The 25,592-nt window shown below is 43.3% G+C and overlaps 1 protein-coding gene across 1 annotated transcript; it reads left to right on the top strand.

The window, feature by feature from the left end:
* LOC136476400 (protein RAE1-like) lies at positions 1–8,959 on the top strand. The gene is made up of 12 exons (XM_066474224.1): positions 1–159; positions 405–470; positions 565–651; positions 753–818; positions 930–1,123; positions 1,816–1,957; positions 2,069–2,149; positions 4,051–4,179; positions 4,811–4,888; positions 6,056–6,127; positions 8,364–8,444; positions 8,535–8,959. Exons 2-12 carry the CDS (start codon positions 417–419, stop codon positions 8,580–8,582), a joined length of 1,032 nt encoding a protein of 343 aa, XP_066330321.1. The 5' UTR covers positions 1–159; positions 405–416; the 3' UTR covers positions 8,583–8,959.
* The last annotated feature ends 16,633 nt before the right edge of the window (positions 8,960–25,592 follow it).

The following is a 25,592-nucleotide window of genomic DNA, read 5'->3' on the forward strand; positions in this document are numbered from 1 at the left end:
TTCATTCCCCTTCCGTCCGCTGCATCCCAACTCGTGCGTTCTGTCTGCCTCTCTCGCCGCCCCCTCTCGCTCTACGACGACTGGTGCGCCGCGCCGCCGCCGCCGCCCTAAGCCAGGTGCTGAGGCTTGGTCTCTTCGCCGGCGAAGAGCACCCACCAGGTACTTCCAACCCTTCTCTTCCCTTCCCTTCAAGCTGAGCACCGAAACCCTAACCTAAAGCTATTAGCTATTTGACAAGCCTCCAAACTTCGACGTTTTTGCAAAAATTATTGGGTGTACATGTGTACACCCATGTCGCTTTACTGGATCCGCCCCTGCCCATGTCCTTTACTGAGTCCGCCTCTGCATGATATGTATTACACTCCCCACTAACTTCGATTTTTTGTTCGCTGGATCTGCTCCAGGCGTAGAGAGAGATGACGAGTCTAACCGGCCTCACCGCGAATCCTAATCCGAACAAGTCATTCGAGGTGCTCTGCTGTGTGAATTTGATGCAGAACTGTGAAGAGTATATGCCTCTACTGTAGCATCTCGAATCATCTATGTTTTCTTGAAAAAATACAGATACTGCCGAACCCGGGTGACTCCGTCTCCAGCCTCAGCTTTAGTCCCAAGAGTAATCTGCTTGTGGCAACCTCCTGGGATAACCAGGTAGCTTTCCTTATGCTGTTTAATTTGCAGTTAGCATTTGTTACTGTGATGTATGGATGTATGATGCATGGAACTTGGGTTTGGTTTTGTGTTTTGTTCAGGTGAGGTGTTGGGAGATTGTTGGTGGGAACAGTCAGCCAAAGGCATCCATATCACATGATCAGCCGGTATGATCCCAGTGTTTTCTTTGATCTGTTAATATACTTGGTTGGGTGGTAGATTGACTTCTGTGTAGTTATTATCTGGTGTCCTGATTGATTTGTTTCCTCTTTTATTAGGTTCTCTGCTCGGCTTGGAAGGATGATGGAACTACTGTCTTCTCTGGAGGCTGTGACAAGCAGGTCAAAATGTGGCCTCTGCTTTCAGGTGGGCAGCCTCAGACGGTTGCAATGCATGATGCGCCTGTCAAGGAGGTCGCCTGGATTCCTCAGATGAATCTTCTTGTCTCTGGAAGCTGGGATAAGACTTTAAGGTGTGCAAGTCCAGTCTGCTGCTCTCTAACTTGACCTTTTTCACTTGGAAGTTGAATACATATCTCTCATCCATAATCTGTTACCAAAGGCTGGCTATTACTAGATCATGTTATCTAAAAGGAATAGTATATTCCCTAAGTTTGTGAACTTCTTGGACAGTTGAGATGATAGTATCAATATTGCCTAAGTCAACTACCACTAAAGATCCGTTCACCCTATACTGTTTTTCTTTCCATTCTAGTCTTTGTGCGCTATAAACCTCCAAATTTTCCTATGACCCGATCACATGTTCTGACAGTTCTGTTACAGCTGCAATGGATTATGCTCCTTGCACATTTGAGAAAGAAATGGATTATGCTCCATGTTAGCATTGCTATATTTACAAGTAATCATTAAGTCAGTAGCTAGTATTAATACGAAGTCTACATAATTTGATTACTTAATAGATAATACTCTTGTCGTCATGCATTTCAGATTGATTTAGGGAACACTATGCCATATTGCAGTTATAAATGTGTATTTGATTATCATGCATACATCGTGCATTTATGCTCTCTGACTGTGTGTTAATTTTACTTTATCTGTGCGACTGTGCCTGTGCCCTTTTGGACTTCGTATAGTTCTGTTATGCTTTGTCTTCATCCCATTAATTCTCATATACCTTTAATGCAAATCGCTATGCTCTTTATAGGTATTGGGATACAAGACAAGCAAATCCTGTGCATATTCAGCAACTTCCTGAGCGTTGCTATGCTCTTACTGTGAATTATCCCCTTATGATTGTGGGAACTGCTGATCGTCATCTTGTTGTCTTCAATTTGCAGAATCCTCAGGTGATTGTGCTATTAAACTGGGCTTTGCATGTGTTGATTCATTTTGAGTTGGACATTGATGACTTCTGTTATTCAAATGGCTTATTTCATGCCTTCTGTTTGGATTGTTAGACGGAGTTCAAACGAATCCAATCACCACTAAAATACCAGACACGGTGCCTTGCTGCATTCCCTGATCAGCAAGGGTTTCTGGTAATGCTTTATTATTGGAATGTCCTTTACTCTCCGCATTCATTAAACCTAACTTCTGTATAAGCCTATTTTTAGTGTACTTCACAAACAAATTATTTATTTCTATTTTGTGGCATATCATTTTGTATTTACCAAATACAGATATGAACTCATTTGATCTGTCTTAAGCAAGTTCTTGATTTCTTCACTCCCAACTTTTTCTACACATCATATTCTTTACTCAAGTCAGTATGGGTGGGGTTGGGATTTTTCACTCAATATTAATTTCACTGTTATGGTCCAACACCGGTTGAGATGGTTTGGACATGTGCAACGGAGACCTCCAGATGCACCGGTGCGTAGTGGAATCCTAAGTCAGGATAGTAACGTGAAGAGAGGCAGAGGAAGACCGAAGTTGACTTGGGTAGAGGCAATAAAAGGAGACTTGAAAGGATGGAATATACCCAAAGACTTAGCCTTAGATAGGAGTGCTTGGAAGACAGCTATTCACGTGCCTGAACCTTGATTGCTTCTGTTGGGTTTCAACTCTAGCCTACCCAACTTGTTTGGGACTTAAAGGCTTTGTTGTTGTTGTTGTTGTTGTTGTGGTCTAATGAGTGCTGTGTTCCTATGCATGCAAAAATTCCAACCGATAGATCAAGTATAAATATTACTGATGCTGTGGTATTTTGAGTTGCTGGGACGACTTACCGAAGGGGAAGGTCAACCACTGGTGTATGGATTCAATTTTGAGTCTGTCTTGGCCATTAAACTATACCTAAACTTACGTACTGTCCATTCTTGCCTATTGTAGTCTTACCTCTTACGCATCCATAGAATCAGATCAGGATTGAACTTTACTTCTGAAAAACACCAAACTTCTTTTCTAATTTCTAGAACAGATCTAAAGGCACATCTATATGTAGATGGTCTTTCTGCACACATTTACATGTCAGATGTGTTTTTTCTTCAATGAGATGAGATAGTTGCATGAAAGCAGTGTTTGAAAAAATGCAATTAAGCACGAGGCGGAGCCCTGCCACATCACGTAGGCCATAGGTGTTCAATTAAACACGAGCCAGTAGGTAAGTGGCATGGAAGTGAGGAAAATCGCGAGTGGGGCAGGCACGCGCAAGCGTGGGCAAGCGGCAGGAGCGCGTGCAAACTCGTGTCATAGCTAGTGAAGTGCTGCACCAGCGCCCCACCACACCATGCAAACCCTCCCTGGTTTGGGTTGTCGTGAGGCTTGTGTCATCTGTGACCGGCAAGATGAGAATTTACGGCTGGCGGTGCGGAGTGAGCGTGTGGCGCTGGGAACTGGGAAGAGGAAAGAGGTTTGGGCGTGCGGCGCTGGGAGGGAGACGGGTGTAGATAGCTGGATAGGAGTGGATAAGGTGGGTTGTAGGGTTTTTAATGGGTTTTGGGCCACTTACTGTTTTCTGGTCCGAGGGAGATAGTACTGCTGGGCCTATTGTTGCATCAAGGTCCGGCTGATGTTGTAGAAAAAAAAGAAAACAAAAACGTTAATCGCATTTAATGTACGTTCTAGGCAGTGGCTTAGTGCCTAGCACCTTTTACATCCTTGTATGAAAGTGCATATTGCTTACCCTTGTGTGCAGCATGACAACTAGAAGACATCTTAGGTTGTTAGAACCAATCTGGATATGAAATCATGCTGCAGGCCAAAGAGTAAAGCCCTCTTGTTCTTCAAATTTTCTTTTGGTGGCTGTACGACTCCTAGATATTTACCTGCCTAGCGGTTAATTTGTTTTCCTGGTGCCTGATATTTCCTTTATTGTGTTAGTATCTTGGATTAAATGTTTGGTACCTGACAGTATATTTTGTTTTCTTTAAATACTTTCCATATGACTTTGAGAGCAAATTAGATTTCCATATGAGTGACCCACTGTTCTCATTTAAAGGTGGGTTCAATAGAAGGAAGAGTTGGTGTTCATCATATCGATGATGCACAGCAAAACAAAAACTTCACATTCAAATGTCACAGGGAAGGAAATGATATATTCTCTGTCAATTCACTCAACTTCCACCCTGTAAGATTTCTCTCTTCAGTCTTCACGCATTGTTAATAATGTGGGGCTTATGTTTTTTTTATAACTTAGCACATGTTGCTATGAAGCATACTGATGCAGTAGAGACTTGTGGGGTTTTAGTACCTTGGCTTCATTCTCAATTAATTTGTTGAATACCGTAAGCCCAAGTTCTTGTCGTCCACAAAATATTTTGAACTAAAATCAATGTTATACTGCAGATTAAGCTATCTACAACTATACACTGCAGTCATAGGTATATGAATGACACAAAAGTACTCATTATTGTCCGTTCAGATTAACATAGACTACCAAAACAATTTCAACAGATTATTAGTTTAGTTGAGCAATTTTTATCACATCATATCAGTTGCATCTAGCTCTAAGAATAGTGTTGATTATTTGGTGATGCTCTTTTTTGCTAAGTTCACTGGATTTGTATGGCTAGTTAATGATGCTGTGTACCTGTTTGAGTTGGTTGTGCTTGTAGGCTGTGTTTCATTGAAACAAGCAGTGCCCACATATGAGAGTTTCCATGTTTGGGAATAGCAGTTGGTTCTAAGCTTGGCATCCTAGTTGTTGATGTTGAAATTAGGAATTTCATTTAATTTTTATGTTCCATAACTTGCTGCAGGTCCATCACACATTTGCAACTGCTGGATCTGACGGTGCTTTCAACTTCTGGGATAAGGATAGCAAGCAGAGGCTAAAGGTAGACCAATTTCCATGGCTCTTTCTGTTGATTTTCACTTGTGTTGGTAGCAGTTGATTTCTGTTGCATTGATTTTTCTTGATTTCGTGATGGTTTGCTGCTTGTCTTTGTGGCGTATTTGTACCTTAGTAACTGGGGTTGTTGGTTGATCCTGTGATCCACCTCAGATCACACATCTTTGCAAGGTCATATGATATTAGTTCGCAGCTGGGATGCCACCCCCGGATGGCTCATGATCAATGGGATGAGGGATGACAGAAAAGAAATGAGGTAGTGACAAGGGAAAACATGGGGAACGGAAACTATCCTCAACTTCTACTTTTTTATTGTCTCCATCGATGGTGCTGTCTTGCTTGAGTAATCCACAATGGTTGTGGCCTGTTGGGGGAGAAGTGAGATGAGATGAAATGAAATGGGATGGAGAGAGGGGGATAATGAAGGGGCTAAGTTTGAGGTAGGGCCTTTATCATGGTCATGAATCTTGAGTGAGTTGTCAAGGGATTGGGGGAGAGGAGAGGTGGAAAACTGGAATTCGTCTTTCCCCTTTTCTTCTTTTTCTCATTTCTTCCAATATATACTTTTATTACATGAACGTCTTTAGTGAACTTTAAGAATAAATATTTGTAGTTGATCCATGGATCTGGATTGTCCAACCCTGATTCTTCAGTCATCCAGTGTCCTGAATTAGCATCTTAAATAACAGTATCCTTCTTTGACCTGTGTTTTAAGCCACCCACAACCTTAATCCCAGGACCTTGTTTGTTGACTCACTTTTGATTTCCTGGTGACTTTGGTTAGTACCTTTTACTGTCCTACCATATTTTCTGTTTATACAGTGGAAAATTGAAACACATGGTCAGCTTGTGAGCATGATGTTGCAATCCTGAGCAAGAAAATATTTTGGCAGCACTGTGGGGTCCCCCCCGCTTTTTTGTCTGAGCTTGTTTTGACAGGCTGTCTTTTAAGTAGGTTTCATAGGCAATTTTATTTTTCTTTATCTTGGTATAAAAGCATGTTACATTCTCATTTAATTGTATGAATCCTTTGATTACTGGTCTGCCTATTTTGCTGGGTGCACTGTAACTGCTTGTTTTTATTCTGAATTTCTTATACATTACCTTTTGTAGAGGGCATAATTCATTTTATTTCCATACTATTTCTGTACAGGCTTTTAGTAGATGCCCCCTTCCCATTCCTTGCAGTACCTTCAACAGTGATGGTTCCATATTTGCTTATGCGGTAAGTCTACTGGGCAACTTGATGGCTGAATGCCTTGTATCTGTAAGAACAATTGTTTTTCCACATCCGAAACTATGTTTTTGGATCAGTTGAGCTTTTAAAAATACCTACCTTTGATTGAGACAACTTTACACACATTAAATATGCACAAATCAATTTACTGTTTCAGTCCTAATTAACCAACTGCTCTAGTTGAATTGCTATTTTAAAATGTGGTTCTGGTCATAGCTTCAATTTGCTTTCCAAGTAGAGTGTAGCATGGTCAAAAAAAAAAAAAAGAGCAAGTATGAAAAGTTACACAAATTTTTGTCGAAGTACAGATCATGTAGCAATTGATTTGGCAAGTTGTATTCCAAGGAGCGTGTAGCATGGACGAGATATTAAAATATAGGCGATTAGACCGGCTATATTGTATGCAGCAGAATGTTGGCCTACAAAGATTCGACATGTTCAACAACTGAGTGTTGCAGAAATGCGTATGTTGCGATGGATTTGTGGTTACACAAGAATGGACCGAGTTCGGAACGATGATATACGTGATTGCCTAGGGGTAGCATTAATTGAAGAAAAGCTTGTCCAACATCGGTTGAGGTGGTTTGGCTATGTCCAAAGAAGACCTCCAGAGGCACCAGTGCATTGTGGAGTCCTAAGCCAAGCTAATAATATGAGGAGAGGTAGAGGAAGACCGAAATGGACATGGGGGGAGGCAATAAAAAGAGATTTGAAAGCTTGGGATATACCTAGGGATCTATGTTTGAATAGGACTATAGGAGTACTTGGAAAGCAGCTATTGAAGTGCCTGAACTGTGACCTGGGGCTCTTGGTGGGTTTCAACTCTAGCCTACTCCAACTTGCTTGGGACTGAAAGGCTATGTTGTTGTTGTTGTTGTTGTTGAAACTAGGAAAAGTTACACAAATTTCGTATCAAAGTATAGATCATGTAGCAGTTAATATGTCAAGTTGTATTCCAAGTAGAGTGTATCATAGTCAATGCAGAAAATTTGTAAGTATTATTCCCTCCATTCCAAATTGAAGTCATTCTGGCTTTTCTAGATACATAGCTTTTATGGTGTATTAGACATAGTGTATATCTAGATGCATAGCAAAAGCTATGTACCTAGAAAAACCAGAATAACTTACAATTTGGAACGGAGGGAATATTACACAAATTTTGTGTCAAAGGTACAGATCATTGGGCAATTGATTTGGCAAGTGGCCCTTACTGCAGGAGTGCAGAACTACCATGTTCCAAAAGATACTAGAGCGTTAAATGCATATATTTATTGTCTTGTACTCCCTTCATTTCAAATTATAAGACGTTTTGGCTTTTCTAGATTCATAGTTTTTGCTATGCACTTATGGGGCTGTTTGGTAGGGCTCCTTGGAACAAATTCTCCATGAGAATCGCTCCTCCCTAGCCAAACAGCTAAATCTCACATAGATTCAGGTGGGGAGCAGGCAAGAATCACTTCATTTACACTGGGAGGTGGGAGCTAAAAAAACTCTGCTCCCCACTGCTCCCTGTTCAAAACCCACAATAATCACTCTAGAATCAATTGTGCTCCCTGTTCAAAACCCACAAGAATCACTCTAGAATCAATTCTGCTTCCTGTTCAATACCCATAAGAATCACTCTAGAATCAATTCTCACCTGCTCCCCTACCATAGTCAGGTAGAATCACTCCATTAGATAATCAAGGAGCAGAGCCAGAGAATCTAGGAGTGGAGCTCTGCCAAACAGACCCTTAGATATACACTATGTCTAGATCTATAGTAAAAGCAATGTATCTAGAAAAAGCCAAAATGTCTTATAATTTGGAACGGAGGGAGTCTTGTATCGATTATAAATGTCCTTCAGTTTTGGAGCAAGTTTTCCCCTTCTACAAAACTCCATTTTACATTGGACCCATAAATGTTTGAATGTTGCTGACTTTTTATTTTGTTAAACTTTTTACTCTTTTGAATTTTGACATTACTAGTTTGGGCCCTTGTTATGTTTGAACAAATTTTATCGTTTTATTCTACTTGTGTCCATGGAACGAAGTGCTGTTAGCCCCTCAACATATTTTAGGAATTTAGAGAAGTTTTGGCCACAGACAAACTAGGATATTAGCATAAATGTGCTATTCTTTATTTGTTATTAGTGCTGTAACAAGTTTTTTGAATTTTGATGACTGCCCACCCTAGCTTTTACGAATCCTTTTATCCATGTTTAACCATCACCACTGTAAAATAGGTCTGCTATGACTGGAGCCGTGGGGCTGAAAATCACAACCCTGCAGCTGCAAAGACATCCATCTATCTCCACAGTCCACAGGTGAGCTCTGTTTGCTGCATTCATTATTTTGTGAGATTCATCCTGCAATCTTTATTGTATTATTTCTGCCACTGAACCTCCTCTTAATAGGAAACCGAGGTCAAAGGAAAGCCACGCCTTACGACAGGCAGGAAGTGATTACATTGCAGATGTTGCTAAATGGCTGATGTCATTCACCAGTTTTGTTATGCCCCCCCACCCCCCTGTATTGGAAGTCTGGTAGATTGTAAATTTCAGCTTACTTGTAGGACCAATTATAGGGTTTCTGTTGGAAGTCTTAACATGCTGTAGTACCTGGTGTTTGTGGTGTCTTCCAAATAGATTGTCTGTGGAGGTTCTGTGATCATCTCCTTTATTTTGGCTGTAAAATCAGTGTACCAAAGAATGTTGTGATGTAAATTTTCGTGCATGTGGACCTTTACTAATGGAGTTGTAGTTCACAGCCCGTTCTGGGTTGGGATGGGCATGGAGCACTCCATGGATACCCACCGAGCCAATGTAGTTCAATTTAATTAGGTAGCGTTTCAGTTTGAGTGATGAAAAAATTTGCCATTTTAGGGCCTGTTTGAGACTGTTTTTGCTTTATTTTTTTACTGCGCTCCATGTTTTTAAGCCAAAGCAGCTCTACAAACTCTGTTCTAGGAAACTCTAGAAACTTCAAATTGAGTTGATTTCCTTGTTCCAACGAGAGCTGAAGAGTAGTTTGCACTCGTGACCAGATGGCCGTGGGGGATTTGCGGTGTAACCTACAAATCCATACAAATATCTGGTGTAGACACTGAAGGTACGTGATTCGGAAGTCTTGCGGCATCGAAATTCTATTAGTATGTTTCCAGTGGTGTAAATTTTGCTAATGTGGTCCTTTTTTTTTTTTTACCTCATGACATGCCAAAAATTAGTAGCGATCGTGGTTTATTAAACTTTATTTTGAAGATCTCCATTGATGTTTTTGACAACTTGCCTCCACTCTGCTCATCAGGAGGTCAGACTGTAAAGCAGATCAAATGCAGAATTCGCTTTTGGAATTGTAACCTCTGTCCGCACTCTGTTTCATAGCTAGTCTCGTTTTGAACTAGGTGAATTCAACTGATGAAAAATTGTGCCTGGAACACATACAAAAGTTTCAAATGTGTTGGCTCCTAGAGCCAAAGGTGAACGAATGTTTGCCATGCCATGGCTTTACCGGAATCTAAAGAATCGTGCAATCAGCACAAACCTCAACAAAGCTAAATCTGCAACCCCAGCATAATGCAGAAACATGAAGGCAAGCTCTGTTTTTGTTGAACATTGAGGCAGCCACCTTCATCAGCCGAATGCCCTAAATAGAACAAGCGAATCCATCAATCTTTTCAGACTGAACACATTTTAGGTTCTCCTCCTCATTGAACGTAGCTGAATGCTACACCACTGTTCATATGCTGCCCTGCTCCCTTTTCATCCGCCTCTTCCTCTTCATCAGTCCGATACTCTTCAAAGTCGTCTTCGTCGTCATCTGTCTGCTCCTCGTCCTCCTTATCTGTCTGCTTCTCTTCCTTTTCTTCATCTGCCTCGTCCTGTTCGGAAGAAAAATGGAGCTGAGGAGTTTAATGGAGAAAATGGGGTGACAAGGATATTCTACATTTCTAGCGTCCTCAGCTTGGTTAGTTTACTGAATTCTTCTTGCAACCACTTAGTCATAGGATTGAACTCCGTACTCCGTCAGTGTGCTCTTCAAGGCAGTAGCTTAACGCCTGCTCTCTATCAACCGAGTAACATGACAGACACCTCCGTAATTGTAGCAGCTCAACGCCTGCTCTCTTTCAATCAACTAACATGACAGACACCTCCCTGTTTCTCTTCTCTTACACGGCCAACCAAGACGTTGTTGCTTGATCCATATTTTATTTATTCTTGCATCCTCCTCGAGCTAAACTGACAATAGCAAGCTATCTCCATGCTGAGCTGCTCTATTCTTCACATAATTCTCGGTGGCAAGGAGGGTGGGGCCCTAACGTTGGCTCTACCACTAGCAGTAAGAAGAAATTCCAATTCCAATTGTAAATTAAATTCAGCACGGAGCAGACACAACTTGCCAGCACCCAAAAGGCCACAAATGTCACATTTTGCTCCCTCTGCGCTCATCTTAGACTAGAAGCCTTATGTATGGTCTGCCCCTTGCTCAGCTTCAAACACAACAAGAATAGAAGAACCGAATAGACTGTGTCAGGAATCTTTTTAAAAGCAGATCAAAAGTGCCTTCTGAGTTCTGACAACAATGCAAATCAAAATGTAAAATTAAATTTTGGATTTAAAGCCTCTGGACTTTGGTTTATTGTATGATAAATTTCGTTTTGGATGAGATAAATTCAATTGACAAAAAAAAGTGTGCCTGATACAAACAAAAGCTTAATATGTGTTCACAAAAAAAAAAAAGCTTAATATGTGTCCAGTACAGGCAAATGTGAATGTGCCAAGCCTTTATTGAAAGCTAATTATAATCTTACAACTAGTAGAAACCACACCAAATCTAGTCTGCAATCCAGCGCAACAACACAGAAAACATAAAGTGCCACAGCTCTTCTTTTATTCAACCTCGAGGTAGACATCAGACACGTTTTATCAGTCAAATGCCCAAGACCAAAGTAGCTAACCCATCAACCTCATGCAGACTGATATCTCATTCTAATTGTTGCCACCACTCTCCTCTTGTTGTGCCACTTCTTTTTCACCGGTCTCTTCCTCCTTGTCAGTCTGCTCCTCTTCTTCATTTTCATCTGTCTCATCCTGTTTGGAAAAATAAGATGAAGGGTTTGGTGGGGAACTTGGGGGTCACATCACATGAATGTAGAACTAACTGGTACGCTAGTGAGCCTTTGATACCTCTAGTTCAGTCTCTCCATCAGTAGCTTGGTTTACCTGTTCTCTAATTTGCCAAAGTTTGAGCCACTCGTTGAGTAACCCATCAATATCTTGATTCCACTCCCTCAAAAACTAAAAGAGAAAAAACAAGTTGTTCAATTGAACGGCCAAGTATATGCTAAATGGGAGAAATAACTATGCATTGGCTGCAGCTAGAAGAGAAGTGGAAAAGGAAATATAAATAAGAGAGTCCAAAATGAACTATTTAATTGAACAGCCAAGTACGAGTACTTTAGTTGCTAAATGGAAGAAAGGACTACTATGTGGTAGCAGCAACTGAGAGGTTGATGGAACCATCAATGCATGGTGTTCTGTCAGGGAACTTACGGACTCGAAATATTTGCAGTTGGCATGTCCTGTTTCGAACCTGAGAGTGGGACGGTCGGGAAGTGTCTCGATGGCAGCAGTAATGGCTCTTGAAATACATCGGACAGTGTCATCATGATCATCGTCTGCTGGATTGTAGATTCCATCATACACACGCCTGTTGCTACGAATTTCGATCTCAACCTTGTTGAGAGACGAGAGGTGCTGGATGCCCAAACTAGAAGCACCATTCAAACACTCCATCTCATGTGCACGAAACTCAAGCTTCACGTGCTCAAGCTTTGACATTGAACCCGCTCCAAACTCTAGAGAGGTCCCACACAAACTGATACACAGGGAGAAATATTTCAGACTTCTGAATCTGTTGTTTCCAGGGAAGACGATCCTTCCGCTAGTGCCTCCGGCAGTTACTAGGTTGAGAAAAAGCAAACTGGGTATTTCTCCAAGGATCTCAACATCTTCTGGTCTCACACAGATGATCGTCAGTTCTAGCACACTGAGATTTCCAAGTGAGCCCATCCAATTTGGCACCCTATAGATGAGATGTATTCTAAAGCAGAGCTTGCGGATGCTACAGGAATAACTGTGAATGCGCTCTGCTTGGCTTCTTCCTTCTGAGCCATCTGGTAACTCAAAGCTCCATTTAATTTTTAGTGTCCTCAGCTTGGTGAGTTTGCTGAATTGTTGTAGGAACTGCTCTTGCTCATAGGATACAACTCCATACTGCCTCAGCTCTTCCAAGCTAAGCATCTTCCCAATAATTCCATCTGGAAACCTAGCATCCCAATCAACATATAACACTACTACAGAAATGAGATTCAGTCCCGGTTGGGAACTAGCTCTACTTCCGGTTTTCCAACCGGGATTAGCAATCTGGGACTAAAGGTGTTGTTCTTTAATCCCGGTTTGCCACAACCGGGACTAAAGATCATCCCAGCTTTAAAAAAAAATAATGCCTCCCACCACCCGAGACCTCATGCACTGTCTCGCGTGTAGCTTACCACCCCACCTACACAACACATCTAACAATGGATGGGATGCTTTCCTTTTGAACTAACCCATCGGGGGACCTTTAGTCTGGGTTAGTGTTACCAACCGGGACTAAAAGGTCTACCTTTAGTCTGGGTTGGTATTACCAACCGGGACTAAAGGTTGGAGGACTTTTAGTCCCGGTTGGTGGCTCCAACCGGAAGTAAAGGTCCACCTTTAGTGCCGGTTGGTGGCTCCAACCGGGATTAAAGGTCCTCTGCCACTGTGCCGAGCGCAGTAGCCGTTGGACAGAGACCTTTAGTCCCGGTTGGAGACACCAACCAGGACTAAAGGCCTCTCTAGTCCCGGAGGCAAAAAAAAAAAAAAAATACCGTGGCTAATGTTAAATTGGGGCATCGTTCTAAAGTATGTTCTCTAGTAGTGTAAACGTACCAGCTGTTGAAGTTTTGAGATAGTTCGTGGTAGTTCTTTGATAAAGGTGCCTCGCACATCCAGTGTCTGTAGATGTTGTAGCTCACCAACATTGTCTGGTAGCTTTGTTATTGAACCTGAGCGGAGACGCAAGAAATTTAGATTAAATAAGTTTCTGATACTTGCAAGATTATGGTCTTGCATGCCTCTGCAATCTATTAGGTCCAACACACGAAGAGCAGTGCAAGGCAACAAAGAGATTTTCATAGCCTGTCCAAATATTATAGTAACTGACAACATCTCATCTACTGGTTCAGGGCGCAGTGCGCGCTAATCTCTACTCTAGTGGTGCGGCTGCTCTTGTATTCGTATGCTCAATTACAAGGGTTGTTGCTCCTAGCTAAAAGATAGATGGAATAGGTGGAAGATGGATCCCGTGCCCGAGGTCCCTACCCTCCTTTATATAGGCAGGAGAGGTAGGGTTACAGAGAGGGCGATAGGGCTAACAGATTGTGTTATGAGTTTGTTACATGATATGCGCAACAACTGATCCTAGCTATCGTCCAGATACACCTGCCTTGGTTTGCCTTGATCTCCACGTTAGTCGATCGCATCAGCCCTTGCGGGCCTCCTCCTTGACGACTGCTAGGCCGATATCTTGGTGGTGGTCATATATACGGGCGGTGTAGGTACCCCTAGCCCATATCTCTGACAGTAGCCCCTGTAGGACTTAATGATAAGCTAGCATGCATATGCAAGCCCTCGGGACGTCGTAGTCTCAACTGTAAGTTCTGCGTACTGTAAGTACACAATGAGCATCTTTAGGTGCCGAAGTTTCAAGCAGTGCGCTTGGATATTCCCAAGTATTAGGGAGCCAGTACGTTGTCGTTTGAGTACCAAGAGCATTTCTCGGGTAGCGAGAATCTTCTTCAAGCATCGAATGAGGCGGTGGTACACCGTACATCAAGGAACGTTGTTCCCTGGCAGCTGTAAGCAGTGGCGGATCTAGGATGGTGATTAAGGGGGGGCTAAACAATGAAGATCTAAGGCTAACACTAAAGATTAATGGTGATTTGCCACTATGTAATAGTGATTTATGAAGAGATTAGGCTCACTAGGGGGGGCTGTAGCCCCGACAGCCCCCCCTGTGGATCCGCCACTGGCTGTAAGTGCCTGGCTCGGGTGGTACACCCTATATCGGGAAACTTAGTTTCTTGGGCGTGGCCCTCGGGATGTTGTTAACGTCATGTTCGGGTGGTGTACCCGATAACCGGAAGTGTAGCCTCTAGGACATCGTAGGTGCCATGCTAGGGTAAGAATACCGCTGTACTCGAGAAGTTGGTTCCTGACGTATTTTGGCGTGTAAATAGTGGTTGTTCACATTAAGTCCTAGCCGTAAAACAATAATGAGGGTTGGGTAGGTGCACCTCCATCACCCGCGCATCACTAAGCCAGTTGATTTTTAGAGTGACCTATTGCAGGTCGTTTGTTAACAAGCACTAAGGGCGTCACGTTTTTCTTCGAGATCTGTCAAGTAACGTGATTCGAATTTTCGTGAGCCTCATTAGTGGAAGAGCGAGAACGTTGTCTCGGAGCCTCGAGGCCAATATAATAGTGTCCCAGGCCAGGCACCACTGTGGGTAAGTAACGAACACGTGAGCAGCTATTGGTAGTTGCGTTTATTACTCTTCGAGCTAGTAACGGGTAGAACGAGTGAACATCTGCTATCATTGAAAGGAAGCGGCAGGGTTAAGCCTGACCAGCGGGGGCACGTCATAAAACTCTTTTTCCAGATTCTAGGAGCTCGTACTTTGGTTACACCGATGGGCCAACCATTTTTTCGGTTTCCCTCGAAGGGGCATACATCCACTGAAATAAGGTACTTCAAGCTCGTCCGAATATTGGGAGATTTACGTGACACTGAGTGTCAGAGGTTTTAGGATCAGACTGGTGACCCTCCCGAATACCCCCCCTGACTCTAGAGTGGAAGAGTCGATAGTGAATGAATCGCTACTGCTTACACCTGCTGAGGGGGAGAGCTGGGCCGAGTACCTAGTCTGAGTGTCAGATCACTCGCCTGCACCGGCTCGGGTGATGGTGCGTCGGATTTTGGGCCATGAGGCCCCACGGTTTCTGCGGTTGCGGAGATGGGTTCCTTCTCAGCTAAGCTGAAGTGTTGGTTTCGTTGGCCCGTTTCCCCACGTATGTCTCTCAGGAGGCATCCCTCCGGAAATCGTGGGGATGTGGCATGGCCTCAACGACACCACTGCTTAGAGAGATTATTGAAATTCCATCGGCGTGTGCATCCCCTATCTATAAAAATAGAGGAAGCGGAGGAGGGTTAGTAAGCCTGTGTTGTAGCTTTTGTATTCTTACCTTCCATCGTTTGCCGTGGAATGAGTATTCGAGCGGTTATTGCTGTCGATGTAAGCAAAGGCGGCATGCCGACATAGATGGTGGCAGCGTGACCGACTCGAGGTAGTCCCCGAGGGAGTACCCAAGAGTCGTTGCCGACGGAGTGTTTGGAGGCGGCATGTCGACGTAGCTGGTGGCAGTGTGATGACGTAGCCAAAGGCGGCGTGACCAGCTCGAGGTAGCCCCCGAGGGAGTACCCGAGGGTCGTTGCCGACGGAGTGTTTGGAGGCGGCATGTTGACGTAGCTGGTGGCAGCGTAACGACGTAGCCAGAGGCGGCGTGACCGGCTCGAGGTAGCCCCCGAGGGAGTACCCGAGGGTCGTTGCCGACGGAGTGTTTGGAGGCGGCATGTCGACGTAGCCGGTGGCAGCGTGACGACGTAGCCAGAGGCGGCGTGACCGGCTCGAGGTAGCCCCTGAGGGAGTACCCGAGGGTCGTTGCCGACTCGACTTGTCCTGTGCATCTTACAATATGAGGACAAGATCATTGAGTATTTATTCAGTAGTCGAACAAGATAAACATGTAGTAAAGCATGTGTTAATTTCCCTTTATGAGCTATATTCATTGTGTTGTGCACTTTGTCGATTAGACTGTAGCCCCCGTGCTAACCGTCGAGATGTGACGCATGTAGCAATGGGTTTGCAGCGTAGGTCATCGCAGCCAACAAAGCTCATTACATTGAACATGTGTCATAAAAGTACTTAAAACAGTTTTAAGGGTTGGTGCCTTCTCTCTTTGATGTTGTTTTCTCTTTATGAATTGCTCAGTGTGTTATGCACTTTGTTAACTAGACTGTAGCCCCGTGCGTAGGATGTTAGCCATAAGATGACGTGATCCGTATAGCGTTGAGTTGCGGCGTAGGTCATTGTCGTGACAAAGCTTTACACATAGAACATATCATATAGGTACTTAAATCGCGAAGAAAAAAACAAACATGCCTTAGAGTGTGATTATTATGTGTAGTAGCCTCCGACTTTCTGCCAAGTTGGATGTCAATTTGGTAGGAAGTAAGTGTAAAAAATAATATAATAAAAATAATTATGGAAACAGTTTAGCTGATCCAACGAGACGTTGGTGCCATGATGTGGAGTGCTGCCACGGGCGCCACGGCAAGAGGCGGCAGGAGGTTGAGCATGACTGACTTGAGGGAGCCTGTCAACGACGTGCTCGAGTGGTAGTGGTTGATGACGTGATCAGACCGAGGTACCCTGCCGACAATGTGTTCGGCGATGTGGCCGTCGAGCCGATGAGACGAGCTGCAATGGGTGCAGTTTGCCTGCCAGTAACAGTCATGGAGATATCCGAAGGTATATATATTCCATAGAATTGAAATAAATGAGTCATGACTTATTAGCTGATTCGCGTGTGGTGTTTGTCATGGCGTTGATGCAAGCTGAACGTCGGCAGCAAGGATAATTATTCCCTTAATGCATGCTTGATGTGTACGTGCATATATATATATACATGCCAGCGACACCCTTGATTTTTTTTAATCAACTTGTATGGCTCTGTAGATTATACGTCTTGCTAGCTTGTGATGCTGTTGCTAAGTCCCGAGAGCTGGCAGCTCGAAACCGGTCATGGATCAAGCTGGAAATTCTTGTTGTCTACAGTCGCGAAGGCAGATAGATGTATATGGAGATATACAAATAGATAATAAATTATTTAATTAAAACATGACTTAGCGGGGGCATGTCGTCGCATGCTGCCACGACGAGTTGAAGGAGTCGGACGACAACGAGGGCCGCCGCACGATGATGAGTCGACGGTGTGGGCGACGACAAGGGCCGCCACCAGACGATGACGAGGGTTGCGACGTGCAGTAGAGTCGGCAACATGATCCATGCTGTTGACGTTGTGCCGGCGGCACGGGGCGATGATGGTGACGATCGCACCCGAATTCCTGACAATAATATTCACGTAGATATGTGGAGATATCCGAAGATACATATTCCATAAATATTTAATTGAGGATAAAAATTGCCTTAGCTTAGTCTGATCCTGAAATCATAGATCGGTAGCAAGAGAATTTATTCCTTATACGGAGGCTTGAGGCCATACGTGCATGTGTATATAGATGCAAATATCAATATCTTTGATTATTTTAGTTAGTTTGCATGCCTTTTTTGGTAAATAGCTTGCATCGTATGGCTCCGATTCATGCTGCCGGATTATCAGAAACACTCTCGAAGGTATACGAGACCAAAGAATATTTAATGGGAAATAGAAAAGATAGCTATTTTCACGGTGGAAACGGGGATGCCCTCTCAGATGCGATCTGATCTTGTCGTATTGGATGACCCCGTTGCCGCGGTGCACGATAATGCCGCTAGGCCTCGGACTCGGAACTCCTGTGCCGACGTCGCACGATGCCGCCGTCGGACCTTAGTGGCCTGGGGCCGTCCTCCCGAACCGAACATAACGAGGCTGACCTGATTTGGTTGGCGTAGCAACGGGACACAGGGCCACGCCGCCGGACGTCGAGGGGAGGTCGCTGCTTATCTCCACGCATCATCGCGGTTGGATGTCGCGAGTCATCACCGCGAGATGCCGGATTGCCGCAGACGTTGTTGATGATGAAATTCCCATCTCAAACATATTAAATCTGTGGTGCGCCAACTGTCGGAGTCCGGTGCACCAACTGTCGAATTATTTTGCTCCGGCAATATCCAACAACGTGATCGCGTAGACGGAATCAGATGATAGCACACGAGACACAGAGATTTATACTGGTTCGGAACGCGGTGCACGCTAATCCCTACTCCAATGGTGCGGCTGCTCTTGTATTTACAGGGGCTGTTGCTCCTAGCTACGAGGTAGATGGAATAGGTGGGAGATGGATCCCGTGCCCGAGGTCTCTACCCTCCTTTATTTAGGCAGGAGAGGTAGGGTTATAGAGAGGGCGATCGGGCTAACATATTGTGTTCCGAGTTTGTTACACGATATGCGCAACAGATTAATCCTAGCTATCGTCCACATACACCCGCTTTATTTGCCTTGATCTCTAAGTTAGTCGATCGCGTTAGCCCTTGTGGGCCTCCTCCTTGATGACTGCTGGGCCGATAGCTTGGTGGTGGTCATATATACCGGCGGTGTAGGTACCACTGGCCCATATCTCTTACAGAATTGCCTCCACTAAATTTTAGTTTCACACTAGCCAGATAATCTAAAATCAAAGTTATTTGTTTGCTTTGAAGTATGCTATTTTTCATAGCTTGTGGTATTACTCTGTAAATTATGATTTCTGAGGTATTTATGAAGTGCATACATTGCAACATTTGCATTTGCACTCTTTCCATTGATATGCATTAGAAGAAACCGTAGCCGAATTGGTGCGGTAATTATTGGTACAACAACACACATTGATAAGCATTGTGGTTGCAGCCCTCACTCCCTCTCCTTGGGATGTGTGGGTAGAAGTGAAGTCATGCATTACATTACATCATTCATTTATCCATTATTATGTTATTTAAATTTGATGTCTAATCAAACAGTGATTTAAATAGCTTGGTTAAAGCAGTTTGCTTCCTGAGTTTTTTCATAAACATCATACGCTTGTTTTTCCCATCTCAGGTACATGAGGTTCAAGGATGCTTGGCGGGATGGGAGTAGCTGCACGAGTGCACATTTGTTGGCATATAATTCAAAGAAACAATTTTGTTACCTCAAATTAGTTGGTTATCAGAGTTTGTTGTGCATTGTAATAAATACCTTAGGTTTGCTAGTTGTTTGGAAGATGCCTTTGTTTATGTCACCGTAGAAGATTTAATTTAATGTTCAACTTAGATGACGTTTGTTGCTTCTGTGTTCTTTGATGATGTGTTGTTGTTAGATTGTAGTGTGGTAATACTCCAGAAGGAAACTTATGTTGTTGTGTTTCTTCTGGGGTGTTATAGTTGGTAATCAGAGCCTAGGTTATAGGTTCTAGGCTTAAGTTGTTGTGCTAAAATTTTGATTCACTTTAAAATTTGACACACTTGCACTTATAGGATGGTAGTTGGGTTTTTCTTAAATGATATGTTTACTCGCTTGTTTCACTTGTACATATATGTGGTTATGCTTATCTGTGGTATGATCATTTTGTGGCTGTGTTCCAAGTTGTTGTAGCTTTCTTTTGATTAGTAGAAGAGATTTTTGTTGTAGTTTTGGTCTGTAGGACTCAAGAATAAGTTTTGAATCCTAGAATATTCTCTAGCTTTGTAGATAGGTTGAGTGGAGGGCCCCCACAACACATCTCTGCTTTGCTAGGTGAGGTTGGTTGAGTGTTAGGTTGACCAAACTATTTATATTCAAATGAAATGGTTGAATGACGGATGGATTGGCCACCATGCCGTACATTGTAACTATTTGCTCTTGATATATCAAATGGGTGGGTCATTGAGTGCCCTATCCTATAGATTGGAGTGGCGATGTTTCATCCTAACATTAGTCCGGTGTAGTTTGTTTTTCCACATAATTCGAGGTCCATCTTAGTGGCGGTCATCAAGATGAAGTGAGATTGGACTCCGGTGGAGTTTTGTGAGGTTCCCAGTGTTTAAGCCTAGTGTTGTGCGTAGTGTTAGTTTGTATGCTAATAATGTAACTTGAAATTGAAGAGGCTTTGTAGTCGTGTGTGGCCAGTCTATGTGTTGTAGTGGCCTTAAAGGCTTTGATGTGGATCTCAATGGCTTTGAATTAGCCTAGCCTAGTGGTCCAGATGAGGTAGCAAGAGTGTATCAAATCTTTTTCTGATCACACAAGTTGAATGCCATATTTTATAATATGGTGCAAGTGACCAATTTGTGAGGGTCATGGATTATGGTTGTTCTAGGTGGTGCCTATAAGGACAAGTCTATTTTGGAGGTTGTTTCACAGTGGTTTTGTCACGTTGTTTTGGTGAACCTGTCATGAATGACATAATATTGCTTTCTTCAGAAATATGATGTTACGATGCATAACCCTTACTTGTTGGTGTGGCATGGACTTCCTTGAAGGTAATAATGATGGAACTAATAAGATGTGATGAAGTGCATGTTCAAGTCTATAAAGATAGTGGTTGTTGACCTAGTGGTTCTTGTCCCTTGAATGATGCTCAAATCAAAGGAAGGTCTAAGAATTCTAGCTTTGATGTTGGAGGGATTGTTATGGCATCACTTCAATGGTTCTTCATGAGATTTAAGGCCCTTTTCTTTTCTATCCCATTTGTTCTCATGAATCGAGTGGATCTAATTAAGTGAAGCTAGATCTTATGTTGAAGTTTTAGGTTATAGTGGAGGTATAAGTAGTTGTTCTAGGATCTTTGATGAGGAGAAGATTAAATCAATGTTTCATAGTAATTAGGTTGTTTGGATCGAAGTTTTGATATGAGACCAACTACACCGGCTAAGCTCAAAGTTTTGATATGAGACTGACTACGCTGGCTAAGTGAAGTGTCTTTGCATTATTGCTACACTATAGAAGTTGTTTCCATGATGATATGAGCTCATGTGGTTTGATCTTGCAAGTGAGGAAACAATATTGTTAACTAGTGTCATTGTTGATGGCAGTTAATGTCAATCATAAACGGTCAATGTGCCCTGCATAAATAATTAAAATGGATCACCAACATAGGTATAATGTTTTAAACTAATGAGTTCCATGAGTTTTGGTGATTTCATGATTACAGGAGGATTTAATCAGAAAACTATCAAGAAGGACCTATTCATCAAAGAAGATCATGTTTATCCATAATGAAATCGACGTGGGAAGACTCTAGAACACTCCGGAAGGCAAACCACTATGACTCAACCTGAGAGACTGACATGTGGGGCTGGCCAGCCCCACCTGCAGGCCACCCGGCCTGTGGGCCCCACATGTCATTCCCTCCTACTAATGTCGGTTTTCCACCGCCTCAAAGATCAAATCTACGTCGTTGCTCAAGGTCGGTTTGATCCGAAGGTCTAGATTTGACATTGCCCCCTATATATGTCCCTATACCTCCTTAGCAGAGCATCCTTATATCCTAGAAACTAGACCCAAATTTCATATCATCCTCATCAGGATCAGAGCCAGCAATCAAGAGTAGATTAGTCCTCCAAGTTAGGATATAGTCTTTGTAATTAGATACAAAGAGATAGAGAGTGAGGGAAGAGTTTGGAGGAAGTGCTGGCCTATCAGGTTGTACCCTAGCGGATTCAAGTTCTTGAGCTTGCTTCTAAGATTTCTTTGGTAATCAACTTCTGATTCAAGTAAGTAATATGTTTATATTGTTCATCAGGTTTGCGACTCTTTTAAGTACTTTAATCCTTGTCGCTCTTGGGTTAGAGTAGTATTTGTAGTGTAAGCGTGATGCTCAGATTCGGTTACTCGTGGATGTACCCTACATTCTGGATCGGTGGTAGATCGCAAGGGTGACTATAATGCCTTGTTGAGTCCATTGTAGAACACCTTCCGTTTGTAGGCCGAGCAGGACCTGGTAACTAGGAAAGCATACTCTAATTGTGTTTCTCCTTAGTAATATTCCCATTTAAATAGTAGAAGACATAGCTTACCAAAGTTAGAATTAGAAAACCCTAGTGATCCTCTCTATGCTCCTGTTTATCTTAAGCCTTGTTGCTACTTCGGGTTCAGTTAGACTTAGTTAAATTCACACACGTTTCCTTGAGTTCGATATTCTGGAATACTTTCCAGTGAAGTGCTACATTGGTATCCGTGCACTTGCGGTTTTATCTGTGTGTGTTTAAAATATATCAATAGTCATCCCAATAGATCCATATGTCATTTCCTTAGTAAGTTCTATTTTGCTAGTTGTGAAGGTGATCTAATATTTTGCAATTTTCTTCATGAAGTAAAAGATGAGTTTTGGAGAAGAGTTACTTTAAGCCTAGTTCTAGTTTTAAGTAGTATGCTTTGAGGCATGTTGGCAAGCATCTATGGTTATTATTATGCAATTTTGTCACATAGTAAAGTTTAACCCTTTGGCTGAGGTTTGAAGGTGGTTCATTCTTCTAGAATGAGTTGTTATAGTAAGAGAGAATACATATTTGCCAAGTTAAAGAAGTGTGCTTTCTGACTTCCTAAAGTCGCTTTCCTTTCTTGGCCATCTTATTAACAGTATGGAATCACTATTGATCCCAAAAATGTTCTGTGGTGGAGTGGGAGAGACCGACTACTATCATGGATAGGCTCGCAATTGTTGCGTGGGTACTTTTTTTAGTTTTTTTGGACTTGCTGGATACTATCGTCTCTTTGTTTAGAATTTCTCTACTATTGCAAAGCTAATGACAAAGTTAACTATGAAGGGTTCTCCTTTGGTTTGGACTGCTGAGTGTGAGGTGAGCATTCAAACTCTAAAGGGGAAACTGGTGAATGGTCCTATTTTGGTTTTGCCCGAGAGTGGCAAGCGTTTTGCAGTATAGATAGTTGTCTCTAGTATTGGGCTTGGTTGTTTACTCATGCCGGAAGGTAGGGTGATGTAACACCCTAATTTTGCATTTTCTAAAAAAAATAGTCAAATTGATTTATTTAAGCAATTTATGTGAGCATTCAAACATAGGAAAGTAATAATTTTTATAAAACTAAAAACAAATATAAGATTAGCAGCTCCCACTCCCGCCGGCCCGCTGGCCCAGCCTTGCGCTCCGCAACGGCCTATGCGGCCCAGCACCGTAGCCGGCCCAGCACCGTAGCAACCGCCGCGCCCTTCCCCGCGCTCAGTCGCTGACCGCCGGGCCCCGCCTGTCAGCTCCCCCACCATCCTCCCGCAACCGCAGCCCCGGTCAAGCCGCGGCCACAACCGCGCCCGCTCCATGTGCGTCGTGGGAGCGCCCCCTCCCTGCGCCCCGGCCTCTTTTTAAGCAAAGCCGAACCCCCGCGCGCCCCCCTCTCGCTCCCCGCTCCATTTTCTCGCTCTCGCTCATGCCTCGGAGCCCGCAACCGGCGCGCGAAGAAGTTCCGAGGACCGTCGTCCGCCGTCCGCGTCGCCGTCTTCCTCGAGCCGATTCCGACCCCGATTTCTCCCGCTGTGAGCCTCGCCATGCTTCCCTCTACCTCCCCATGCATTCAATTCATTGTTTCACGGCCCCTAGAGCTCTAACCGCATGTGCCGAGGATCTCCGGCCGCCGTCCATGGCGACCGCCGCCACGGCCGCACCCTCCGGCCAGCTTTTTGGCCTAGCCGTGATCCCCTGCTCCTCCGCATCTTCCCGGTGCTTTCGGATATGCTTTACATGGACCGTGGCCCCCCTAACCGAGCTCGCCAGTGAGTCTTCGCCATCGGCCATGGCGCATGGCCGCCTGGAGCACTGTTCCGGCTAGCCCCCCTTGTTCTCCCTCCTCTGTTTAATCTCAACCGCCCATCGCGAGATCAACGGCCACCAGTGACTAATACCCCTTCGCGGGTAAATTAGCTAAAGAGACCCTGAGCTTTTCTAAGTCCTAACCCGCAGTCCAAAGCGCATTTCCCCGAGTATGCATTCTCGTTTTGAAAGCGTGAAGTTCACTGCTTTAGTCTAAAATACGTTTTCAGTATTTACAGAAATGCCATTTAAACTGTTTGCTTATAAAATCATCGTTTTAGCTCCGAATTGATCCGTTCAAATTGCGTTAGCTTCGTAATTTCATAATCTACATGTTAGAACCACTGTTAGTCAAGTTTGGAACTTTTAAATTTCATGGTTAAATTTAATTAAATATATTGCTAAAGGAAATCCCGTTTAAATCATAACTTTCGTATTTTAGCTCCGTTTTTCGTGAACTTCGCGTTGACGTTATTGTAGCGAGATGTAGATTATTTTCACAAACATTTTATCTTGTTTTCTATACTGTTGGTGTACTGCTCTAATTATAGGAATGTTTGCTTTGCATGAATGCTTTTGGAATGTTGTATGTTGTCGTGTTGGTCGCGTTTAGATGGTGAGGAGAACATTGGAGACCAAGAATTCTTCGACGACCAGCAGGACCAGCAAGAGTTTGTGAACCAAGGCAAGTATAGCATGGGCCTACCTTGATGTCCTATTTCACTTTAATCAATTACTCATGTGCATGTGTCTAATTTTGATAACCCTAAGGACATTCTAGACAGTTGATGACTTGTTCCCTTGACTCCTATGGGGTAATTGCATATGGGTAGATTGCTAGTGCTCTAACTAAACATGATCTACATGATGAATGGTTCTATAGAACCAAAAGTATAACATGATTTATAGCAACTGTTCCACAGGGCGAAGGTGCAAATGACTTTTGATCATGTTGCTCCCGGCCCTCCATAAGGACTTATCTGTCGGCAAAAGCTGGGACTAACAGTGCAATCGGGAGTGTCATATGGCTCTGACTTTATCTCAGTAATAGGACCTTTTCTAGCTAGTTAGAGGTTACCTTTTTGGCACAAATGAGGCTTGCCACGTTGGGTATAGGGCTGCCTCTGTTCCTATGTGTATAGCCGCGATGGATATGTGCCATAGGAAAGGGGGGTTCCTACATCTGCCTGCCAAGGAAACCTAGTGGCCCTAACTTATTAGAGAAACCTATAAAATGGCTTCATAGTGTACCCTGCCCGCTCACCTTGGCAGTGACATGGGAGTAATTAACCCGGGCATATGGGAATCACGACTCGCGGTGAATGAGCACCACCTCTGCAAAGGGTAACAAACTGTTATAACAGTCGTGCTCACGGTCATGAGTGGCTCAGAAAACTCACAGAATAACTGGTTACTTGTTGTTGATCATTTAAGTTGTTCTATGATGATATATGATACACTTGACCCTGATATCTGTTCATATGGGATTAAATGGGAGCTTAAGCATAATTTGATAATACCTGAGAATAAAAGCTTGACTTACTAAAAATGCTAACTGCAGTAAACCAGAGTCAACCTTTTTGAGCTTCATAACCCCATGTTAACTTGTTAAGTACGGGATGTACTTACGCTTGTTTATTTTCTTTATTTGGATAAAAATCCCGGATGGATAACAGATGACAACGGATATGAGGAATTCCCTGAGGATTTTTAGGCTTGTGGTCAACCAGTTGACCTTTCCTGTGATGAAGCCCACGAGAGAGTTATCTTTTTATTTTCCGCTGTGTGATGTAAGACTATGATATATTATGAACCTGATGTAAGAGACACCGTGATGATACTTTTTGTAATT

Source organism: Miscanthus floridulus, chromosome 8 (assembly GCF_019320115.1).
Source record: "Miscanthus floridulus cultivar M001 chromosome 8, ASM1932011v1, whole genome shotgun sequence".
In the NCBI taxonomy this organism is placed as follows: Eukaryota; Viridiplantae; Streptophyta; class Magnoliopsida; order Poales; family Poaceae; genus Miscanthus; species Miscanthus floridulus.

Bases quoted from the DNA above. Each gene is read 5' to 3' on its own strand.
- LOC136476400 (XM_066474224.1), top strand. From the start codon at position 417: ATGACGAGTCTAACCGGCCTCACCGCGAATCCTAATCCGAACAAGTCA. The intron at 1,958-2,068 runs GTGATTGTGCTA...TTGGATTGTTAG, and splicing joins TCAATTTGCAGAATCCTCAG to ACGGAGTTCAAACGAATCCA. The intron at 4,180-4,810 runs GTAAGATTTCTC...AACTTGCTGCAG, and splicing joins ATTCACTCAACTTCCACCCT to GTCCATCACACATTTGCAAC.